The 22,723-nt window shown below is 40.7% G+C and overlaps 1 protein-coding gene across 1 annotated transcript; it reads right to left on the bottom strand.

The window, feature by feature from the left end:
- Positions 1-19,209: 19,209 nt before the first annotated feature.
- LOC106938621 (fibroblast growth factor 9-like) lies at positions 19,210-22,621 on the bottom strand. Its single transcript, XM_015020737.1, has 3 exons — positions 21,839-22,621; positions 20,290-20,393; positions 19,210-19,988 (listed from the first exon to the last, which is right to left on the bottom strand). Exons 1-3 carry the CDS (start codon positions 22,233-22,235, stop codon positions 19,743-19,745), a joined length of 747 nt encoding a protein of 248 aa, XP_014876223.1. The 5' UTR covers positions 22,236-22,621; the 3' UTR covers positions 19,210-19,742.
- Positions 22,622-22,723: the final 102 nt, after the last annotated feature.

Below are 22,723 nucleotides of genomic sequence, written 5' to 3'. Positions count from 1 at the left end.
TGTCTGGCTTTGAACTTTTTTCACATTTTGTCAAATATCAGAGTTTTCGGGGTTTTTACGTGAGAGACTGTTGACCGTACTTTATTCTAAACAAGGGGTGTGTGAAATGCAGCTTGGGAGTAATTCCGAATTGTGGTTTTCACAAAAATATTCTTAAAATACATTTTTTTAAGAAGTCCATAAAGTATTTCCCTTTTATTAATCATGTTTTTTGCTTTAATTTATGTAGTAAGTAAGCCCCAAATTCCATATTTTTGTTCAAAAGCTTTTTATTAGCCCAGAAATTAAATTAATCAACATTATTATGTTTTGAGTCAACAGTGATTTACAGATTGCTCTACCCAGAATGCACTGCAGCATATGGGTGTGTGATAATATCTTATTTCCTTTTATGAAAACTAGAAAAGCTTACAGTATTTTTACTTGTTTTTACAACAGAAATAAATCTTTTTAACCAACCTCTGAGGACTTCAGGTCAGCTCTATTCACACTGACGTTATATTACACACAGATCAACTCTATTGAAATAATTAGGAGACTTTTGAATCAAGAAGTCACCTGTGGGTTGCTACATGACAGAATATTAGAAGGTCTAAAGGTTATGAATACTTTTGCAAGACATCAGAATGCAAAGAATTCAACTTTAAAAAGCCTAAATAAATTCCTGCTCTGCTGGGTTGACATCTGTACCTTCAGCAACATTTAGGCCTCGAAGCAGCTGAGTGTCATTATCTGACTGTGAATCAACCAGATCCAGGGAATCGAAGTGGTGGGAGAGCTGGGTGAGGGGGAGAGGGGCTGCAGAGATGCAGGGCTGGGAGTTTCAAAGATGTTCAGACAAATCTGAAGCTAAGACAACAGCCAAGAGCCCACATGGACTCTACAAAAGAGACGGAGAGAGGGCAGCGTGGAGGACACGGTCCACAAAAACATCCTTCATTCTAGACGGTGCGCAAAAAAAAAAAAAAAAAAAACGCGCCAGCTGGCAGGCAGACAAGCAGAGCGGGGGGTTTCGGGGGTCCAGACAGAACACTAGAGGGTGAGTGGATGCTGGTGTGGGGGAGCGTGAGGCAGGTATCAGGTGTATCTGAGCAGAGAGGCCCCCGACACGGGCTTCCTCTGTTCAGCCGGCTCCCCGGCCCGGACAAAGGCTGGACCTCTGGAGCTTCGCCGGCCCACAGACAGTCCAGGTAACATTAGAAGGACTTAATGGCTCCAAGACAAAGGGAAGATGATTTAAAGAAGATTGCTACATATGGGAAAATGTTGGCCTAAAAACACAGTTTTTTAACGTCCTGAGCTGTTGTCATCGTCAACTGGGACATTTTTCCCACCAGGAGTCCGTATTTCCCAAAAAAAACACATGAGCCGGCAGGAATGTATTTAGTTTACTAATTCTATCTATAACCAAGAAGCCAGCGTAGTAAAACTGATCATTCCCCTAAATACTAATGTAAAAAAGTGACTATAAGCCCCAAGCAAGTCACATTTTTGACACTTTTATTTCTTCCAGTTATTTTTATGCAAAATACTGCAATGGTTTTTGTACAACAAACCAAAATTAATCTTTGGCTTAATACACCTGTGGTGTTGAGAGTTATCCCACCCGCAGGGTTTAATGTGATGTCAGCCCAGCCTTTGCAGGCTTAACAGCTTCAGCTCTGCAGGAAAAACAAGTTCTTGACATAAATCAGTCTGAATAGGATTGCAAAGGTTTTCCCTAAACTTTTACAATTCAAAGTGAGAGTGTTTATTGGCAGGAAACACAGAGCAGCGATGAACTGCACAAAGACGGGAGATTGTACCAAAGTTACTCTCGGAGAGCACTGACGACTCGTCGAGGAGGAGAACTAAATGTGTTCAGGATTAAACAATAAGAAACACACTGGAAACCCACTCCGTTCTGACAGAACACAAAGCTCAGTCTCAAAAAAGAAAAGAAAAACTTCGTAATGGCCCACAGAAATTTTGCAAAAAATTTCTGTAACCCGACGAGACAAAAGCAGGACTTTTTGGGAAGTGTCTGATTATTAGTGATATCTGATATAATATTATTTTACCAAACAGAATTTGGTAAAAGAACATTATATCAAGATTATGTTATATCAAAAATAATAGTGGTAGCATGGTGGTTTTTTGGCTGCTTTAATACTTCAACACCTGAATAAATTAACTGAATTTAACCATGAATTTTGCTCCTTATGATCCAAATCACACCTGCAAGTCAATCTCTGAATGGCTCAAAAGAAAAAAAAAAGTAAAAGTTAATGTTTTTGTTTTGGTGCTAAAAAATAAAATACTCATCCAAAAACTCCACTTTATCAAATTTCCACAGGTTATCTTTGTCTGATGTTATTTGTGAACAATTTAAATGTGACCAAAAAGCAAAGACAGATTAAATGTGTGTGGAGTCAAGAATTTTTTCTAAATTTGGCAAAATGGGAAAAAAAAAAAAAAACCCTGACACAAGATACGCCAAATTGGAAAAAAAAAAATATTATTAGTCAAACAATCCACCTGCAGTACAATTACACAAAGTTAAGTTTGATAATATCAAAAAGCATCTGCTACGTTTTAAAATACATTTCAAATGCGTTGGATATCCAGAAAAATTTAAAGTGCTCCAGTAAAAAAAAAAAAAAAAGAGAAAAGAAAGAATATGTGGATCAGGGTTTGAGCCAACATAGCTGGCATATTTAACTCCACCTCAGCCTTGTGCAAATACTTTAAATACTCACTGATCTTAAAATGTTGTGGGTGGGGGAAAGGTTGAACGCAGTTCAGTCAGCTACTTTTCAGAGCGCGTGTTACTGACAGAGACGAGAGTTTGTTCATGAAACCGATCCGTGCTGCAGAGTCGCTGCGTCTGTGTGCGACAATACAACAACATCATTAACATCTGTGGAAGAAAAGACAACTTAGGGTGATGCAGACACAGAAACACGGAGCCGAATCTAAACAATAATTATCATACTTAAGTGACACGAGGATATGTTTGTGACTGCGTGTGCTTGCAAACGGCTGCTGTTTGCTTTACATTGTTGCAAAGTTTGCTCAGCGTTGATTGGGTATTTTTTACCGAAGATAGAACATTTTAAAGATGAACAACAGAACCTTTTTTATGCAAAACAGATTTCCAGATTTATTTAAGTTTGGACTTGGACTAGGCCATTCTACCACGAGAATATTTAGAGTTGTCCACAACCGTCTTTTGCAGCTTCTAACATGTTGTTTTTTCTAGAACTGTCTTGCTTTCAACTTCATTCACCTTTCCATCAACGTTTTAGTACTTTGTTTATTTAGAAAAAAATGAACACAAACGTGTTTTGCTTTTGTTTGTCATATTAATAAAGCTCCAACCAAGGACTGAGTTTGCAAATTAGCATGTGGCTAATAAAACTTCGTACAAAACAACGGCTGCTTGACTTCGTACAAAACAACGGCTGCTTGTTTTTTTTGTTGTTTTTTTTTATCATGTAACATTATTCACTGTGCTGTGCTTGATTAAATACACTTAAACTGAAAATGGAAAAATATGTTGTTAAAGTATTTTGGACACATCTAACTTTGTCCAAATCCATCCATCACACAATCCATCCATCCATTTTCTATACACCCTTGTCCCTAGTGGGGTCGGGAGGGTTGCTCTGTCCTAAGTCTTAAGAAAATAATTCAAAGGAAAAGCTACAAAATACCTAAAGGCCAGAGAATTTATGACATATCAAGAGCGTCAGCATCAGCATCAATATCAGTATTGCAGATACTGATACTCTTTATTACTCTTTACACCGGATCGATGCCGAAATATGACATGTCACACTCCGAATACAAATACACACCACACTGTTTATATTTATGTTAATAAGGAATCTGTAAACCAATCATTTCATCGTCCCGTTTTGCAGTGACGTACTACTTCATGTTGGTGGGGCCACATGAAATCCCAATATAAACCATGGAAGGCCAACAGTTGCAGAGCCAATCAACATGTTAGCAATGTGCTGCAGTCTCCACCCCTGAAGTCTGATTTTGCATCTCCGTGCTTCCCAGGATTTCAGAATTTCCTCTACTTTTGCGGAGAAGAGCTTTAACACTCTGCATATGTGGTGCATAAAGGCATTTGCAGTAAAATTCTTTCAAGATTTCAGGCTTTAGAAAAATCTTGCATTGGTGGCAAATCAGCTGTTATTTCAGAAGTAATGCATATGTTATATTTGGGGATGGGGATGTAAGGAGCTACAGTAACAGGTGAGGACACGGAGCGACTCAAAAAGTCGAGACATCAAAGCGCGGTGGAAGAGAGAAACAGCTGGTCAGTGTGTGTGTGTCTGTCTGTGTACATGAACACACCTTCAAAGGGGACCCTGGACGTGCTGGACCGTCTGACTTCAAGCACTAATGTGGGACACACACACACACACACACACACACACACACACACACACACACACACACACACACACACACACACACACACTCTCTCTCTCTCTCTCTCTCTTGCACAAGCCCACCTGTCATTGAGTCTCGACGTGTGCCTGCATGAGTTCCTTCTGAGTGATTAAAACGTACAAAGTCACTCAGAGATAAATCACGAGCGCGCTGCGGATGCTCAGAGGGCCGAGCGTGTGCTGACTCGATGCGCCAGATCAGCATGGATTCCTGTTGTTCTAAAGGAGAAATGGGACCTAGAAAGAGGAAACCAATTAATGCCTTTCAGATACATGTTTACGGCATCTGCTTGTCTGTGTACAGTCGGGGTCATTTAAAGGCTTGCAGAGCCAATTTTAGCAGCATTAACTTGAAAATTGCCGCGCAGCTCCCCTAGTGCGTCACATTGTTGCGGAGAACATCGTTAAAATTCTTCTCCACAGCTACTGCGTTAGCTTGTTGAGGTCTGTTGGCCTCCACCTGAACCAGGTTGAGGGCTGCAGTTTGATTACACCAAGGCAACACATTTCTTTTCATCTCCAGCCATTCGGTTGTAAAGTTTCAAATCATTTTCCTGTCGATTATCCCATTTACACCCATGGCCTCGCATTTGACTCCTGAATGCCTCGGTTTACAGAGGAGTGTCCACATCAAGTGACTGACTACAAAACGAGCCCACATCATCAGCCCTCCACCACAAAGTTTAACAGTTGATATTTGTGTCAATGTGCTTTGTTTGGTCTTTGGCCGAACATCTCTATCATGGTCTCACATGTCCAACGGACCTTGTTCCATAATTCTGATGGCTAATTTTGATGCAATGTTGCAAACCTAAGATGTGCTGCCACTTTTTCCAGAGAGAACAGACTTTCTCCTGACAATGCTTCCAAACAAACTATGCTTGATTTGTCTCTACAACCTTTGGTGTCATGAACGTCAAGGGTTAGCATGCCTTCTGAGGAGTGTAAGATCAACTTTAGTTCCTTCTTTTCCTTGCAGGTATTTTGGGCGTGGCATGGTCTGATCTTTAGGTACGATTCCCTGGGTAGATTGACAACTGTCTTAAGTGTTTTCAAATAGTGGACGGTCTTTGAAAACGACCGCCCAAACAATTCGGGCTTCGTTCGAATTGTTTGGAAATGGCCTCCTGACCGTCTCCAGACTGACTGGCAGCAACAGTTTTCCACCTTGACTCTCACTTTCAAGCTCCAGAAGGATGATCAAACTCCAGCTTTTACAGAGGAACTCAGACTTGCTCATTGGTCAATCAGTATGTTTAGTTGCTAAGTTCCCTATTAAACCCCATAAGGCAACACATTTACACTGGCAACATTTTTGCAATCACTCCATCACATCTGCGCCAGTATAAAGACAGTAGAAGAAAGCAGCCACAGTAGACTTTAACATGGTCTCTGATATCTTAGATTTATCAGAGAGTTGGGCGCTAGTTAAGGGAAGTCTAGTTAGTTTTGGATTTTTCAGCATTACCTGGTTTTATTTAGCTGTGACTTTCTGTGTGTCTTATTCGGGTAGTTTTAATTAGTTTATAAAGTGTATTTGCTCATTTTTATTAGTTATTATTAGCTAAATATTGCTTAGTTTTAATAGTGGTAGTTTTAGTTGTTTTATGCTTCTATCTAAAGAGCACGGGCTGCACGGTGGTAGAGTTTCCCCGTGTATGAATAGGGTCTGCCCAGGTTCCCCCATTCGGTCCAATATCCGTATTCATCCGCTGCATCACATTCATCCTGATTCTAAAAGTTGTCACCAAAAAAATGGGGCGGTTCAAGGATCCATTAGATGTTAAATATACAACAAATCATGGATGGACGAGTGATGACTATTAATGGAACAAGACATTTCAGAGAAATGATGACAATTTTCCACGTACCGCTAATGAAAGCACAACTTTCTGAATGAATTCTTCTCAGTGCTGTCGATTGTTATACTACACCACCAAATATGACAGAGATATTTCCCATAAATAAACATAATATTAACCACTAATAATGGATGTAACATATCTAAAAAATATATCTATATACATACGCACACATTCAAACTCTCTGACACTTTTCCACATACTGTGTGTCATCTCCCCCGTGCCGTAACTCCTCAGGTATGTATGCTGTCATCACTAGAAACACCTCGGGTTCCTCCTTCAAATCGCTCCCTATTTAAACAGAAACACTTGGTGACACAATAAGACACCATCAAACACGTGAAACCTGTGTGTGTGAGTGTTTTATGTTTTTGTTGTGAAGTAGCTGGATTCTTGAGAACAAAGATCACAGTCAGGTGAAAATCTGTTTGGTCAATAAAAAAAAAAAAAAAAAGCTGAAGTCAGTGTCCTGAACAGGAACATTTTAGAATCAGGTTTTATTGTCATCTCAGTTATTCCGCGGATGGCGAGCTGATGAGGGTAATTGGAGCTTGAGTGAGACAACAAACATGTCTAATGACAGACATTAAACAGATATTTAGCAACCATATAAACAAATACACACATATAAACCTGATGACTTCCACAAAGAAGTCCTACAAAAATCCCAGATGACTGCTATTACAGTTCCTGACTAAGGTTACCTTCTAATTCCTGTTATTGGTGTAATATCTGGGATTTTAAATGTAACGTCGGCCCAAAATGTTGGCTAGCAAGGAGTAAAGAGACTTTTTGTGCAGCCAGCTTAACATTTTTTTAACAATTTTTGTGTGCAAAAAGCCTTTTAATGGAGGCATACAATCATTTTTTAGCTACCAAATGTTTGTTTTTCACCCTCCATCCATCCATCCATCCATCCATCCATCCATCCATCCATCCATCCATCCATTTTCTTTACACCCTTGTCCCTTAGTGGGGTCGGGAGGGTTATCCTCTTTAAAAAAAAAAATGCATTGTGCTGTCAGAGCAAAAACAAAGACTGAAAAACAATGTTGAAAACAATGTAAATATTACATTGTTTATGTGCAGCATTGTGTTTATGTCCATGGTGTACCAGCCCCTCGCCTAGAGACCGCTGGAGATAGGCACCAGCCTATATAACAACACACACTGTCTGAACTCCTGTGATCGTCTAAAAGCGTGAGAAGCGATCCCTTTTCGTTCTTGTGTTAGCACAGAGCAGCAGGCTGATGCCCCGAGGACGCCCGGGTCGCTGTTGTTGTGAAGTCATGTTTTGCTTTTAGAAACCTGGCAGGTTCTCAGCCTGACCGCTGTCTACACCTCTCTGAAAAGAACAGTCACACACACATCCTCATAAACACCGCCACACACATGCACATCCATTCCCACAGTTGCTTTGAGGTGAGGTTTGGTAAAAAAAAAAAAAAAGAACTTCCCTGCCTGTCTTTCATGTGTGAAGCTTAAGAGCTGTCACACTAACAGCAGGAAACCGCGCTGCTTTGATAGGCCCTCTGCAGCGGGCAGAAGCCTGTCAACGGCAGGCCCGGACCTGTGTGTGCGCGAGTGTTTGTTGATGCATCTGGGCATGGGTCAGGTGCTGCTTTTAAAGACAGATGGATATTTGGAAGTTGTAGAACATGGTGATCAAACGACGACTGAAATGTGAGTGTGAAGTTAAAGTAAATAGCACTTGTTAGCTAATTATGTTGATAGCCACAGGTGGGTTTTAACGTGACAGCAGCTACTGAAGTGGTCAAAGTGTTGGTATAACCCAATAGAGATACAACACTCCCTCACCTGCCTTCACAAGCTGTGTTTCCATTAACCACGGAATTACGCAAATTGAAATTATGGGGAAAAAAATAATTCACATAATGGAACCTGTTTTTTTTGTTTGTTTTTTTTTTAATGTTGTTTCACAGAACTGTAACCATTTTTTTGTCTGGCCATTGCCTTTCTGTGCTATTCCCATCAGAAAAAGTGTCACTTACCACACATCCTGGGCTTTCTCCCCTTCACTTGGTTTGTCTCAAATCAGCAGACAGAAGGAGAAGTTGTGAACGATTACATCGATTTCCTGCTCTGTTTTAGTATTGCAGTCCACCTGTACCTTCAGCAGTCAGTGCAGGAGGTGAACGAAGCCGTTCAGTCCATGTTGGCCACATTTCCAAACATTGAATTAGCATTAACAGCTGCCTTGTGGAGGACGGTTGGCAATTTCCGGTAAGCTTCATAGTGAACTGGAACATTACATACATCGCGGCCGAGTGTTAGCAATTGGATAAAATTTTAAACTTCAACAGAGTCCATGCATCCAGAACACAATCGTTTGTCAACAGCCGAGAGTCCAGACAATCTGCACGAAGCGAATAGCATAAGACAAGAATATATTAAACATACACACAAAGGTGCGCAGGAGTTAGCATTTGGCAGGGTTAAAGTTGTGCGTCATTTTAAAACATTGAAATCCCCTTATAAAGTAGTAGAAGGCTGAAATATGAGCGTGTAAACAGCTTCACAGCACACTCACACAGTTGCAGGCAAACACGTCGACCCACTTAGAATTGATTACGCGTTTGAGATAATCAATTAATCTTCAACTGAATTCACATCAAGCAGTTGGGACTGAAGACACAGGGGAAATGCATTTCAAAGGAGCAGCGGAGGCATTCTTCTCCTCCGCCATCAATGATGCGTTTGACACACATTTGTCATGTCAAGACCCTGAGGAAAATCCACACCAATTACTCAGTGCAGAAAGAAAAAAAATCCATGACTTTCTACTCCCCTTTGCCATTTGGAGAAAATCTCTGCTGTCACTTTTTCCTCCTGTCCCTGTAGGAACACCTGTGTTATTGGGTTTTTATGATGACTGTACACTCTGAACACGTGGAAGCATCTCTCCTTCAGTGAGCACACAAATGCAGTTACATTGATCCGCTAATCTAGTGAGGCGGAGAAGTGCAAGACTTTCATTTGGCAAAAATCATTATCCACCGCGGCAAGAAGGAGGGAAGATAAAGGGATTTGGAAACGACGAGCTGGTAGCAAAACGTAAAGAATCAGGTAACAGAAAAAAGGAAATCATGAAATTAACAAAAAAAAAAACACATCTGTGATTTAGTAGTTTAAAACATCTTGTGTATCTCATGCCCGTCGTAGCATCTGACAGGGAGCACAGAGGGCTTTGCAGTGGGAGGCAGTCAATAGCGCTTGGCGAGTGATCTATCGACAGAGCGGGAAGCGCGTGAGAGATGAGTTCAATATACTTCAATTTAGCTCCACTTGCTTTAATTACTTCCACCATGTGTGTGTTTATATGTGTGTTTCCCCAGAGACCGGTTGGCTTAACACTGATAAGGAAAGTGCTGCTCTGGCTGTTATTTAGGGGACTGCAGACTATTTCTGGAAGGAAGAGAATTGGTATTTCATAAACACGTGAAGTTTTTTGACATCCTCTGGGGAGTTAAACATGAAAAACAAAGTGAGTCAAGTTACAAAAAAATAATTAGGTCACCCAATTAAAAATTCTGTTGTTTCTTTAGAAACGTTCAAAAATATTGTTGTCTAATGTTACTTTATTTATCCTCTGGCTAAATAAGGGATTCATTTGCACATAAGTAACAAAAACATTAAACTTGTTCTACTCATTTAACAGAATAAAACAACCAAACAAAGCAAGAAAAGTAAGGACACCCTCAATGTCTGACATCATTCCGTACAAAGTTTGGCCCGCTTCTCACTATTGGTCATGTTACAGGGTTCAATGCTTCTTTAACTTTATTTTATTAACGATGTCCAATTCTTCTGAAAAAAGTCCGCCTTGAATTTTTTTTTTTTTTCAAATAAATTTCTCCTTCTCTGCCATACATTGTGGACATAAAATAAAAACAAATTAATTAAGTATTAATGTGAGCAACAGATCTTTGAGGACGGTCTTTGCTAGCAATATTTGCAGGTGCTAGCTTTGCTCTGACCATCCAATCAGAGGCCAGAAAACCTCTGACGACACTGTGGACATTCTAGTTGGCCCAGTGGGGCAAATTTGAAAGCTGATTGGTTTAAAAAAAAAATTGTTGCTGTATTGCTGGGTTTCAGATGACAGCAAGTCACCCAATGCAGATGGAGGGCAGGAAGTAAATGCAGCCTATTTATTGATCCAGCATCAAAATGTCTAAAGTCTGTCCTGTACGACCGTTCAAATAGAGAGAAAGATAAACATTATTTTCATGTTTCGATGGTAGTTGGTGCCAAGGGAGTTAAATTTTAAGATATTTCATCAGACATTTACTTAGAAAGACAAGCATTCATATGTAAGGTAAGATTATTTTTATGTCCTAGCATGGTTGTCCTCAGAGTGCTAATGTTGTTAGCAGCTAGCTCAGTCCCGAGTCACGGACAGAAAATATAATGTTTATTCAGTGGGACTTTCATTCTTAAAAGAAAAAAATATATAAATAATTTAAATATAACCTATCCGGCCATACAGTCACAGTGAGCTGTTACTATTCCCCCACATGCTTCGTGTCTGGTCACGAACAGACACGAACACGGAGTCTCTGTAGATCGGAGCGAATCGTTGACCTACATTGGACCTGAATCCAGCGTCCTACAGCGACTCAACATTAACGTACAACGCATGAATTTGGGTTTACAGAAGCTAAATAAATTATTTACCAGGAGATCCAAGCTCATAAAATAACATGGGTTAGTTCATTGTTAGCGATAGCATCGTTATGGTAGACTAATTACTTAAAATAGCACAATTCACTGATCCAATTGATCCTAATTGTTTGACCCAACCTGAAGTTAAATAATTGTATTCTCCAAGCTTTTGAAAACTTTCTTCTGACTCATCGTATAATATGAGGTCTGCAGCTCCAGGTAGTTAGTTATGTTGATCACCTCGATGCGGGTAAATCCTAAAGATTATAAGAGAAGTCTTTTTTACCGAGATAATACAGTTCATATCCTAAATAGATGCATATTTTTTCGAGAGACCGCTGTTCCAGCCCATTTAGGGCATTAGCTACTGGTTGTGGTCAATTTTGCTTTGTTTTGAACTGGGGAAATCCACTTCTGGACCTCCATTTGAATTTCGCGTGTCATCCCGGTCATGTGTCTGCAACCCAGCAATAGTTTTATTAAAGTATGACCACACTTTTGATTTTGACAGATTTAGGCAGATTAGCTTGTCCCTGGTAGTGCATAGAGACTGAAACCTGATTGGATGACACATCCATAGTCCCTGCAGACACGTACGGGACTATGGAAACATAGCCAAGAGAAACGTTACAAAAAGAACAGACTATTAGTAATTAATGATTAAATTACAACAGAAGTAGAGTGAATGCGAACTGTAGAGTGACACAATTCAGTCATCTGAGTTAATTAAAGTATAAACTGTTTCCGATCGTAAACAAACTTTGATTTTAAGATTCCATACACGCTGCCAAATTACAGTGTTTCGGATGTGTAAAGCAAATGATTATTTCTAATGCACCAAGCTCATTTTGTAATTTGGGAGCAGGTAAAATGTTCATCAACAGTAATGTTCATGACGATGAGAGACGGGACTTTTGATGTAAACGTTTTAATGTGGCTTGTGTTAATCGTCCTCCTTTATGCCCAAACCGTCTTGTTTTATGTAATTTGTGGTCTGAGTTGAAAGTGGTGGTTAGACTATCTGACCTGGGATGTGCCTTCTGCTCAGCCTCATGTAGCTGTAGCTGCTGAGCTGTTGGTGATCACAGGGCTGAAAATATGCGCAGCAGTGGGAATCTTCCATCTGCAGCGTGTCAGAAATGTCAGCTAACACTCTTTCATTGAAGCATAGAGAAAAGAACAGCAGGGCGTGGAGCTACAAGTCACAGACATTTGGTTTATTTACTCGTTTGTGATGTGGTTTGACTCAGTTGTTTGCTCCGAAACAATCTGACAGGTGCTTTCGTCACATTATTTTCCTAGCTATAGCAGAGTTAAAGCACACCCTCTTTTAAAAGCTTTAGCAAGAATGTCTGATCTTCGTCAACTCTTTTCCCCCACTTCTGGAGTGATCTCCGGTCCGCTTGGCATTCACATTGAAACCGCGTCGAGTTCACTTCAACCAAACGGAGACCTATGATTTCAGGCGCACCAGAGTTCACCTTTTTGATTCACATCAGAGTTTCATTGCGCATTCAAAAAGCAGATTCATATTTCATGTGTTAAATTAGTCCAGTCTAAATCTGGGTCTAAGCTGAAACCAGAATCTTTGTCAGGATTCGAGAACTGATCTTCACAGACACTTTCCATCCAACCTGACCGACCTCCATCTATTTTACAAAGAAGAATGTGATTTTTTTTTCTTTGTCTTTTGGTGTGTAAAGCTAGTACTCATGTAACCCTGTAGTCTTGCATCTGTAGTTGCATCAAAAGTTGGCTCTGTAAAGTATTGATTCAGGGGGCAGGATGAATCCAAATGCAGGAAAGCAGACAAAAATACAAAATTCAAATCATGATTCTGTTTCCCTATAATTTCACAGAAATCTGGAATAATCACAGCTTTTGAAATAATTTACTGCAATTTATTTGTAATATTTTGAAAATATTTGACAATCTCACAGGACCCTATCGGAGACATGATTTTATCAGTTGATTAAATCCGTTTGGAAAACCAAATGTAGGACCGAATTACTTATGAGTTTGCAAGAAAACAACAAAAGCTGGTCTAAAAGACCATCTTCAAATGCAGTTGATCATTACGGGTGAAAGCCAAAAGCAGGTAAAACATGTTGATGTTGTGTTCCCTGTTTCTTTTTTTTTCTATCTTGCTGCAGGATTTTTTCCTTTTGCACAATCAAGGTTTATAATGATGTAATTGCAGGTGGGCAGGTCATAGTTAGGGGGATTAGGTCATTCATTCAGGTGCAATGCATCAGTGCTGTCTCATATGTCTAAGAATTTTAGGAAGAACCCATCATGTGTTTCCTTCTCTCTTTCTTTCTTTTTTTGTCTGATATCTGCTGAGTCATTCATTGGTGCATTAGTCTCACGCACAGGGAAGTGCTAGCATGCAAGAACATTTGTGTGGACTGCGCCATACACTGGCGCTTAGATCGAAAAGGGAGCGGTGATCAATACCGCCTTCGAACAAAAAGAACAAACAGGCCTGTCTCACATTAGCTTTAAAAAGAAAAAGAAAAACATGATACCCAGGACTCTTCAGAAAATATTCTGTGGATTGAGTTAAATAGTTAAGTAGAAGCTTTACAGTCTGTGAGGAGTGAGTGACTGGCCAGTAGTTTGACTGGCCAAACTACCAGTCGAACATGGCTGTGGTAGTTGAGTGATGGAGCTCCTGCTCCACAATTTCTGTTCCTAAAGTAATCAGAAGGACAACCTTTGAGCACTGAATGAAAAGTTTATGACTTTCATAACGTTTAATGCTCAAACACCCTCTAATGTGGTTGAAATAAAATAATTCTGCACAGGAAAGTGGGGTCGAGCTCGTCCACAGTGATGAACTGGTCCCACAGCCAGTGGCACTAATAGCTCAAGGGGAGGTGGTATGTATTTTCCAGGCACCTAGTGGCATTTTATAGCTCTATGTTCCCTTTAGTTGTTATAAAAGCACTGTGTTAATCAAATGTGACATAAAAGAAATTTGACTTTGTAATTTGAAGCCTTCAAATTGGGCCTCTGTCTCTTTAAGAAGCTCCTGTTCTTTTGGACAATCCGCTTTCGGGAAGTCATCACAACAATGTTTCTCTATTAAATCATGCTGAGCTCAGCTGATGTACAGTTCTACCATGTGTTTGCTAATTGCTGCCGCTGCTAGTCTGAAGGAGCTGAGAGGGAAAAGCATGTGAGGGGGAAGGCAGTTGAGACACATCTTCAAAGAGGAGCTTTGTGAGAGCAATTTGTTTAAGCACCGCCAAGTGGTTGCCATGGAGAATTTCTCTCTTTTTTTAGTATTTCTCTAACTTGCATGAAAAGAATCAAAGAAATGCTCCAGGTATGTTTTGATGAGGGAATAACATTATAACATGATATAAAGCTCAAAAAAGTTGATCTTGCCTAATACCCCCTGTGCTGTCCTCATCCTGAGTTTTTGATTTTTCAGCAGCTAGACAGCCAGACAACGACGCTCCAATAGCCAAGCTTCTTTCTTTTTTTACTTGTTTATTGAAGAGTGGCCTCTGAGCACTGCCCTCATTTTGGCCATACAAGGCTTGGTATTAGCTAACGAACATTGCAAATTAGCCATTCTTGCTGCGAGCTAAAAATAAAAAAAACATATTTCTAAATGATTTCAGCATACAAATTATTTATACCACCGTTACATAAAACAGAGACAATTATTATTTTCACAATTAAACAATAGTTAGAACAAATCTCGTCTGAAACGCAACATGTAAAGATAATAATCAGCTGAATTCCACGAACTGTTCGGTGTTGCGTTCCACCATCTTGGATCTATTTGATTTTTTTTAGCGTCACAAAACAACATAACAAAATATCCACCAGGGGGCGTTCTAGTGCGGTTTTCAAAACTTTGCCGGTCCAGTTTCATTTACAAAAGGCAGCAGACCCCAAATCTAATAGACTCAGAGAACAATTATTTTCCCACATGGGGTCTGGTTAGCTTCCCCCCCTAATAAATAATAACTTTTTAACTGAATTTTGTATTTACTCATGTTATTTTTTTCTAAAATCTGTGAGGGTGCAAATACTTTTTAACAGCGTTGTCACACCTAATGGGAGGAAATAGAAGGGTTTTTTTGATGAAGCATTTCCAACGTCTAAGGAATTTTCAGAACTTTTGCGTAGTTTTCTTGTTTTTTATGCTGTGGAACATTACCTGCAGGATCACACAGTGGAGATCTAACCAGTCAGTGGAAAACCCCACAGATGAGAGAGAGAGTGGAGCGGGGGCGGACGTTCGGCACTACACACACACCCACACACACACAGTCGGGCCTTCACACATCAGTCAGACAGCCCTCTAGTCAGGAGAACCCCTGGCTCACCTTCACACAGATTTATAGATCACACACACGCACACACACACATAAGTTGTGCTGACATGAATTTATGCAGTCACTTTGACTCACATAAACATGCCTCCACCTCCGTGCAAATGCACTTATGCGCACACATACACACACTCCCTCACTTCAAAAAAAGGTTGTAACCTGCCGGGCTGCCAAACACCAATAGCCCACATTAACTTTTTTAATATTTTTCTTAGTTTTGGAAACCCACCTGTTCCTTGCAAAACTTTCAACTCATACCTTTCTCTTTTCCCCCCGCGTAAGCCCAGCTTTAAGATCAGTGTCCGACACACGCGCCACATGCTGGTACTCAAGCACTGCTTGTCTGCACATCCCTCTTATCCTGCACTGTCCGCCCCTATCAGAGTGGTATACACACACACACCGACTGAACCAAGCCCTAACTAGACACAATGTAGCCATCTCCGTCCTCCTCCTGCTGCTGCAGCGCTCTGTAATCTTATCTGCAACATGTTGCCGAGCTGATGAGCCTGTATGCTGGCTCTGACCTGCAAATGACGAAGTCTCCTTGATGTAAAATGCAGCTGTGCAGGCGAACCTCACAGGGATGTTGTTTCCGCAGCATCTGGGCAACACGAGCCAGATGTTGGAGGCTGATGAGGCTTTGTTTTCTCCTATCTGAGAGCACAGGTGTCACAAGAAAGGGCTGCTCCGATAATATGTTTTAACACAGAGCAATCATTTCGATTGAGTGACGTGGAATAGTAATCATACACAATCACACTGCAGAGTTTTATTAAACATCTTCCTGACTTGTCTTAGACAATGTCGTTCACTTCAGTCTCACCTCCATTTAAGGGTGTTTTCACGCCCGATAGTCTGGTAGACGCGGTTGGATTGGGGACCAAAGTGGGAATTTTTTTTTTTTTACATTTTTAGCTGGTGTGGTTTGCTTTCGCACTGCAAACAATCCAAACCCTGTGAAAAACCTGTTTACTTCCTCACCTGTGGGGGCGCAAGACCCACTGAAAGAAATGGCACGAAAACCTCTGAATGCAACTTCCTGATTGACAAAATGTAAACAAAAAAAGAAAAATAGAATAGCGTCAGAGTTACGCCGTCTTGAAGTTACATGTGTTGGTAGCTTTATTAAATGTGTGCAGAAAGCCTTAAAGCTCATTTGTCTTTTACTGCCCAGTCATAATCTCTACCTGCAAATGTGTACGATCAACAAAATCACCGTTGGCACAATTCGTAATACGTCTTGCTTACCTTTAATTTATTGCTTTTTAAAGCTGATCAGAGTTTATAGGAATGTCTCATAATTTATCCATGACTGTTTGTTTCTCTGAGATATAAATATGACGTTTCATACTCACAATCTGCTCCTTGTTCTGCTTTTAATTTGTTTCAGAAGGAAATGTGTTTCTCTAAGGTCTGCATGTGGAGGACACGCAGACTTAAGTGATTCAAATGTTAAAGTCATGAGGAACTGGATCATTGCTGGGAGGTTCAATTAAACCGTTTCTGCTGCCCAAATCAAGAATGAACAAAACCAAGATGATTACAGTTCCAGGTTTCGGATGCAATCATCTCAAAGTAAGTCACGCTTATTTTATTTGGGTTACTGTGGCTTCTGATGAAGGATATTGGTCTCGAGAGGCTGCCACATCGTGACATCAGCGCACTTTCTCACCTGTACTGGCTTGATGTTTCACCACACGGTTCAGGTTTATTATTCTCTTAAAGCCTTCTGTATTGCTCACCGTTATCCAGACCAAGAGGTGAGTCACACAAGAAGTTAAAAAGAGATGGAGGTGGATGACTAAGGAAGGATGAAAGAGAGCAGCAGATCTCTGGTCCCGCTGCTAATTGCAGTGTCTGTCAGAGGGAGCGTGGCTCCTCTCACAAATGATTTAGTGTTATTTATTACCTATCTTTCTGTCATTTCTAGCTTTTAAAGACTGTGGTGATCCTAAACATAGTTACATGGAAAATGTGTTAAAATGGCACTTTGGTAAGGTTACGGAAATAATTAAAATAGCAAAGTGACATAATGATTTTGTTTATATAATACAAGTGTTGCATTAGAAGAAGACTTTTAGACAGCATTGAAGAAATTGAAGAAATTACTGTTTTCCTTGGAAGTTTACTCATCATTGAAACAACTTTTATGTACATTTTCAGCTTCTGATGACAAAATCGAACTCTTCCTTAACTGATGATAAAACGTGCAGCTTCCATAATTTTCAAAATTAAGACCTGGATGCACAAATTTGAAATTGTTGAGGATTTTCCTTCTCTCTTAGATGGCTGGAAGGATACATACATCTTCTGCAAGTTTCACCAACACAGATTAAAGACTCTTTACGATGACAGAAATTTACGGAAGAAAATCGCACATGTTGTCAATTGCCAATACATTTCCACATACCCATAAGAGACCTAAAAGACTTAGCTGTGTAGCTAACAAAAGGTATATTAGCAGCTAGGTAGTGGTAGCCTCAACCACCACAAGCCACAGGACGCAGTGAAGACATCTGCATGCGACTCAAATCTTTGGGTGACAGGAAAGTCACGCGAGAAAGATTGAAAAGCCTTGCTATGACAAAATTTAAGACGTGATTTGCATATTTAAATGCTAATTTACTTTTTTTCTATGAATTTAAAGATCTTAATTTTAGATGCACAAACTTTAGACTTCTCAAGAGATGTGCGTACATAACGTATAAATCCACCCTGACTGAATCTTGTGTATACAGAAACGATACACTTTTTGTATCTTCTGGTTGAATGATTTAAACTTACTGGTTTCCTTGGTCACACATAGTCTTCGTCCTCATTCAAGTCTGTCAACCATTTTTCAATGCCATTTGGGTCGGGGATATCAGAACCAGCTTTGATGTGTGCTTAAAGAATCGTTCTGTTAAAACACTCACCTAACCAGCTTTTCGTTTGAGGTGAAGTTGAAGAATTTGGAGGAAGTCCTTAATTTTCATGGATTTTTTTGTTTGTTTGTTTGTGTAATGCAACAACACCACTGACAGTAAAGCAGCCCCATAGCATGATCATATCACCACTGTGCTTCATGATTAGGTTTGAAAGCCTCGCCCTGACTTCTCCAAGCTTCCTTGTAGTTATTTTGACCAAATATGTCTGTCTTTGACCATGAGTCGATTCTACAGACAGACAAGCTGGGAAGATTTTGTAAAAGGTCAGTTCTTATTTGGGACGGTGGTGTTCCAGTATCTTCCAGTTTATTTGATTGGTTTTGGTGGTTCATGTGCTGCTTCTGAAAATCCTAACCAGTTCTTGTTTTCTTCTGAGTGGAATAGCTCAGGCTGGTCTGTTGAAACTTTGATTCATTTGTACCTTCCAGTAATATAACGATCCCAAATGCAGATTTTTACATACATATTAGAGTTGTAAATCAGTTTAGCAGTATTTAAGCAAAAAGCATAAAAACTTAATAAAAAAAATGTAATAGGTAAATGTAATAAATGCAACAAAAAAATCTCATCCGTTTTTCAGGGTATTTTTGTTTTATTTCATCTCATACCTGTAAAAATATATTCTTGAAATAAATAAATATATGAAATAAATATAATAATGTGTGCCCTAAGGGGGGGAAACAAACAAGCATATAAATAATAAAATCCATCAAAATGTTTGCCTTTTTGATGGCAGACGCTCGCTGTCGTGACTGCAGACAGTCGGGTGTACAACAGCTAAATTCCTTCACTGAACGAGTCCCTTGTGTTTCAACCAAAAAGACCCGTCTCTCGTTTCGTCATCCTCTCGAACTTTGCAGAGCAGTGGTAGTTTCTGAGCAGCAGCTGATTTCCAGAACAAGCATGGCTGCTTTCCAGTGCATTAAACTATTGTGTGTGTGGGTTTTTTTTTTTTGTAATACAAACAAGCCATAGCAGCCTCGAAAATGTTAGACAGAAAAAAAAACAACTAAAACATCTACTGACAGTAGTGGAGCAGTAAAGTCCCAGCAGACAGAAAGGCTACCAGCAGCTGGTGGTTAATCACACAACTATCAGATCCAGTCCATTTGAGCATGTATTTGGATTTTTATCAAATGAAAACTAATAAAAATCCAAAAAAAGAATAACCTCTTGGCCACCCGGGTCTTTCCGTAGGCCACTGAGGAACATTTGAGGAACCTCCTCTGTGTCCCTTTGTTAGAGTTCTCTTGCGTTTTTCTTCTCATATCCCAGACTTTTTTCCTTCCCTCTCCAACCCAACAGCGTGGACTAGACTCGGTGCTTTCTTCGCGACTCTGTTCCGTCCAGATCCACAAGATCCTCCGTCTCCAAAGAAAAAAGGAAAGGGATGATGTTCGGCGCACTCAGTTGGCCTGTTTCGACCGGTTTTGGTTGCGTTAGGGCACAGATGGCTTTTAACCCTCAGCTCTGTCCCAGTATGTCTCTGTACAGGTCTGGGACTCTCTCTGGATCGACGGGCCTCGGTAGGAAGTGCGTGAACCTCTGATGCCGTCGCGACCTCGTTCCGTCCCGCGATGTCCCATCTTTGTTCAGCCCAACGAAATAGAAGGCCCCTTTCTCCCCGTGCCGGTAGATGTTTGAGGAGTAAGTGTTGTACCAGTTTTCCTCAAACTGCTCCCTGAAAACGCACTCTGCTGACAGCTTTTCCTGTGGGAAAAAATAAGGGACGTTAGGTTTGTGTTGCACAAAAAAACCCACTTTCACATTTTAAAATGCTTGAACTTGTCAAAAATCTAACTGAATTACTATCCACTACACAGAGATTTGCTAAAAAGACAATTTGAGGTTAATACAATTTATAAAAATGCACGAGCAGAAAAGCATTTCAACGTTTCTTTTTTTTTTTTTGGCAATAGAACCACAGTAGATTATTGATCTGTGTAGATGAAGAGAATCGTGCAGCAGAAATCAGCACTGAGTGTATATTTACTAAATGTTTGATCCTTACCGATCCATACAGCTCCCCCTTGCTGTTCATGGCGAGGTAAAGGCCGCTGTCCACCCCTCTGATGCTGACCAGTCCAACTGCAAGACTGATGAACTCCAGAATACCTGCGAAGGCAAAAGAAAATGAGTAAATTTACATCTAGGTATACAAAAACATGGAAGAACAGTGTCCATATGTGTAAAAAACAACAAAAAAAACATGAGACTATAATGACCTCTGACACAGATCTGTCCCAAACCTTCAGCAGACTAAGAAGCTGCTTGGTGCTCTCACACCAACAGGCCCCAAAGAGCACCTGAACTGTTACTCAAGTCAAACATGGAAATATATGATTCTCAAGTAAAGTAAGTCAAGTAAAACAAATTTGTGATGATTTTTAAAGCACCATGTGTGCATGAGAACAGTCAGTGTGTAAAGACGTTTTTCTGACCAACATGGGTCAACGCTTTCGGACACTGGTGATTCTACACCAGATTGAATACGGGGGGCAGGGAGGGTGTCCTAGTTTTTTAAATTGAGGCACAAAACAAAGACAATGAAATAATACAATTTATTGTTTCATTGTAATACTGATATATACATATACTAATATTGTATAAATCAGATGACAACTGTGGCCCTATTTTGCTCAAGCTACAAGTGCAACATTTTAACTTTTTAATTCATTGTAAAAGTAAAAGTGTGAATTCAAAACGTGGTCCCAGCAACCAATCAGTTGCTGTTTCTGTTCCAATGAAAATCAGAAGAAAGTGACTGGACAGGATAACCAGGGCATTGGCCCCTGTTGGTCCCCCGTGTAGAACCACCCATGTTTATATATATATATATATATATATATATATATATATATATATATATATATATATATATATATATATATATATATATATATGTGTGTGCGTGCGTGCGTGCGTGCGTGCGTGCATGTATAGATATCATTCGCCCGCGGTAGAATAGCGCCCTGGGCAGTGAGCCATATCGCCCATCTCAAAAGTTGCCACTGAGCCTGAGACGCGCTTGCATCAAACTGCGTCAAGTGGTGGAAGTGCCTGACTCGAGAACAAGAAGTTCCGCATCCCGGGAAGCACTAAGCGATCCCCGGCAAAAGTCCACTGTGATGAAGAGGAGCTGCTGACCCGAACCTCAAACAGGGGGACACAGCAGAAATGTGCAAAACGCCGACAAATCCCAGCATCTTTCTTGTCCCAGCGAGAGGGAAGGTTTCTCTCTGGGAACAAATAGCTAGAACATGTTCGAGTGAGAGCAGCATCAGCCTTCATCAGAGGGATTAATGATGAGCAAATGATCCTGCATGACTTGAGTGTCGGAGTGTTGCGTGCTGTGATGTAAATGACGCAGTTCTGCACTATTCCTAAAATGTCCCGACTAGTTTAAATATAAATTTATTTGTTTTTAAAGTGATCCCAGTTTATTAAATATAATCATGGCACTGCACAGATTTTTATGTTTTCGTTTTTATTTGTGTATTTATTGCGCTCTCCTTTACTACTATTACTGCTGCTGCTGCTGCTGCTACTACAATCCCTACCGAATCTGCTGTGGTCTTTCCTGGTACCCTCCACCGTCCCGTCCGGATGGATTTCCAGGTGGAAGCCGGTCCTGCAGTAAAGCTGCCGCCGCCTCAGGATCCCTTTCAGATGGCTCAGGTCCGCCAGGCTCCGGGATAGCCTCTCCGCGGACACCAGGTTCTCCTGCTGCTGGTGCTGGTGGTGCTGCTGCTGGTGCTGCTGCTGGTGGTGCTGCTGCTGGTGGTGATGGTGCTGCTGCAGCAGCGGCTGTCCTCCCAGCATCAGTCCCGTTGCAGAGTTGTAGTCCACGGCCCCCGCTGGGGTGAGAACGAAATGCGAACCGACCGAAGCCGAAGCGGCTCCAAAGCTATCCAGAAACCCGTTGGCGAAGCTCCCGACCTCAGCCACTGCCCCCATCACAAGATCCAGACGCCCCCCTCCCCTAAAGACCAGTGCTTGGTCGCGTGCGCAGGAGATCCGAGGTCCGAGTGATGAGCGATGATCCACCGGTTTTCTTTTCTTTCCTTTTTAATATTTACCGGCGAGGATCGACCCGGCAAAACGACTGGAGAAGAAGAAAAAGTTGTGCGTAATTTTTCTTTCTTTCTTTCTTTTTTTTTTTTTTTTTTTTTTTGGCGCACCGCTAATTAGATTGTCATTGTGGACGGTGCGGCTGGGAGGGGAGGAATTAAACTCCTGCGTTATGTTGACTCGAATGAGCTGCAGCAATCCGCTTCCCTTCCTCTCCTCTTCTTTTTATCCGCTCCCTCTCCCTTCCTCACCTTTGGATACTCCCCCTTTTTTTCAAACCAGGGTTCTCTCTCTCTCTCTCTCTCTCTCTCTCTCTCTCTCTCTCTCTCTCTCTCTCTCTCTCTTTTTTCTCCTTCTTTTATTTCACGTTAAAA

This window comes from Poecilia latipinna, unplaced genomic scaffold (assembly GCF_001443285.1).
Source record: "Poecilia latipinna isolate Pla-1442-1.1 unplaced genomic scaffold, P_latipinna-1.0 Scaffold2645, whole genome shotgun sequence".
Lineage (NCBI taxonomy): Eukaryota > Metazoa > Chordata > Actinopteri > Cyprinodontiformes > Poeciliidae > Poecilia > Poecilia latipinna.
The sequence above is the reverse complement of the archived record's forward strand: the minus strand, read 5'-3'. Positions and strand labels throughout refer to the sequence as shown.

Bases quoted from the DNA above. Each gene is read 5' to 3' on its own strand.
- LOC106938621 (XM_015020737.1), bottom strand. From the start codon at position 22,235: ATGGGGGCAGTGGCTGAGGTCGGGAGCTTCGCCAACGGGTTTCTGGAT. The intron at 20,394-21,838 runs GTAGGGATTGTA...TTGCCTTCGCAG, and splicing joins GAAAGACCACAGCAGATTCG to GTATTCTGGAGTTCATCAGT. The intron at 19,989-20,289 runs GTAAGGATCAAA...TTTTTCCCACAG, and splicing joins AGGGGGAGCTGTATGGATCG to GAAAAGCTGTCAGCAGAGTG.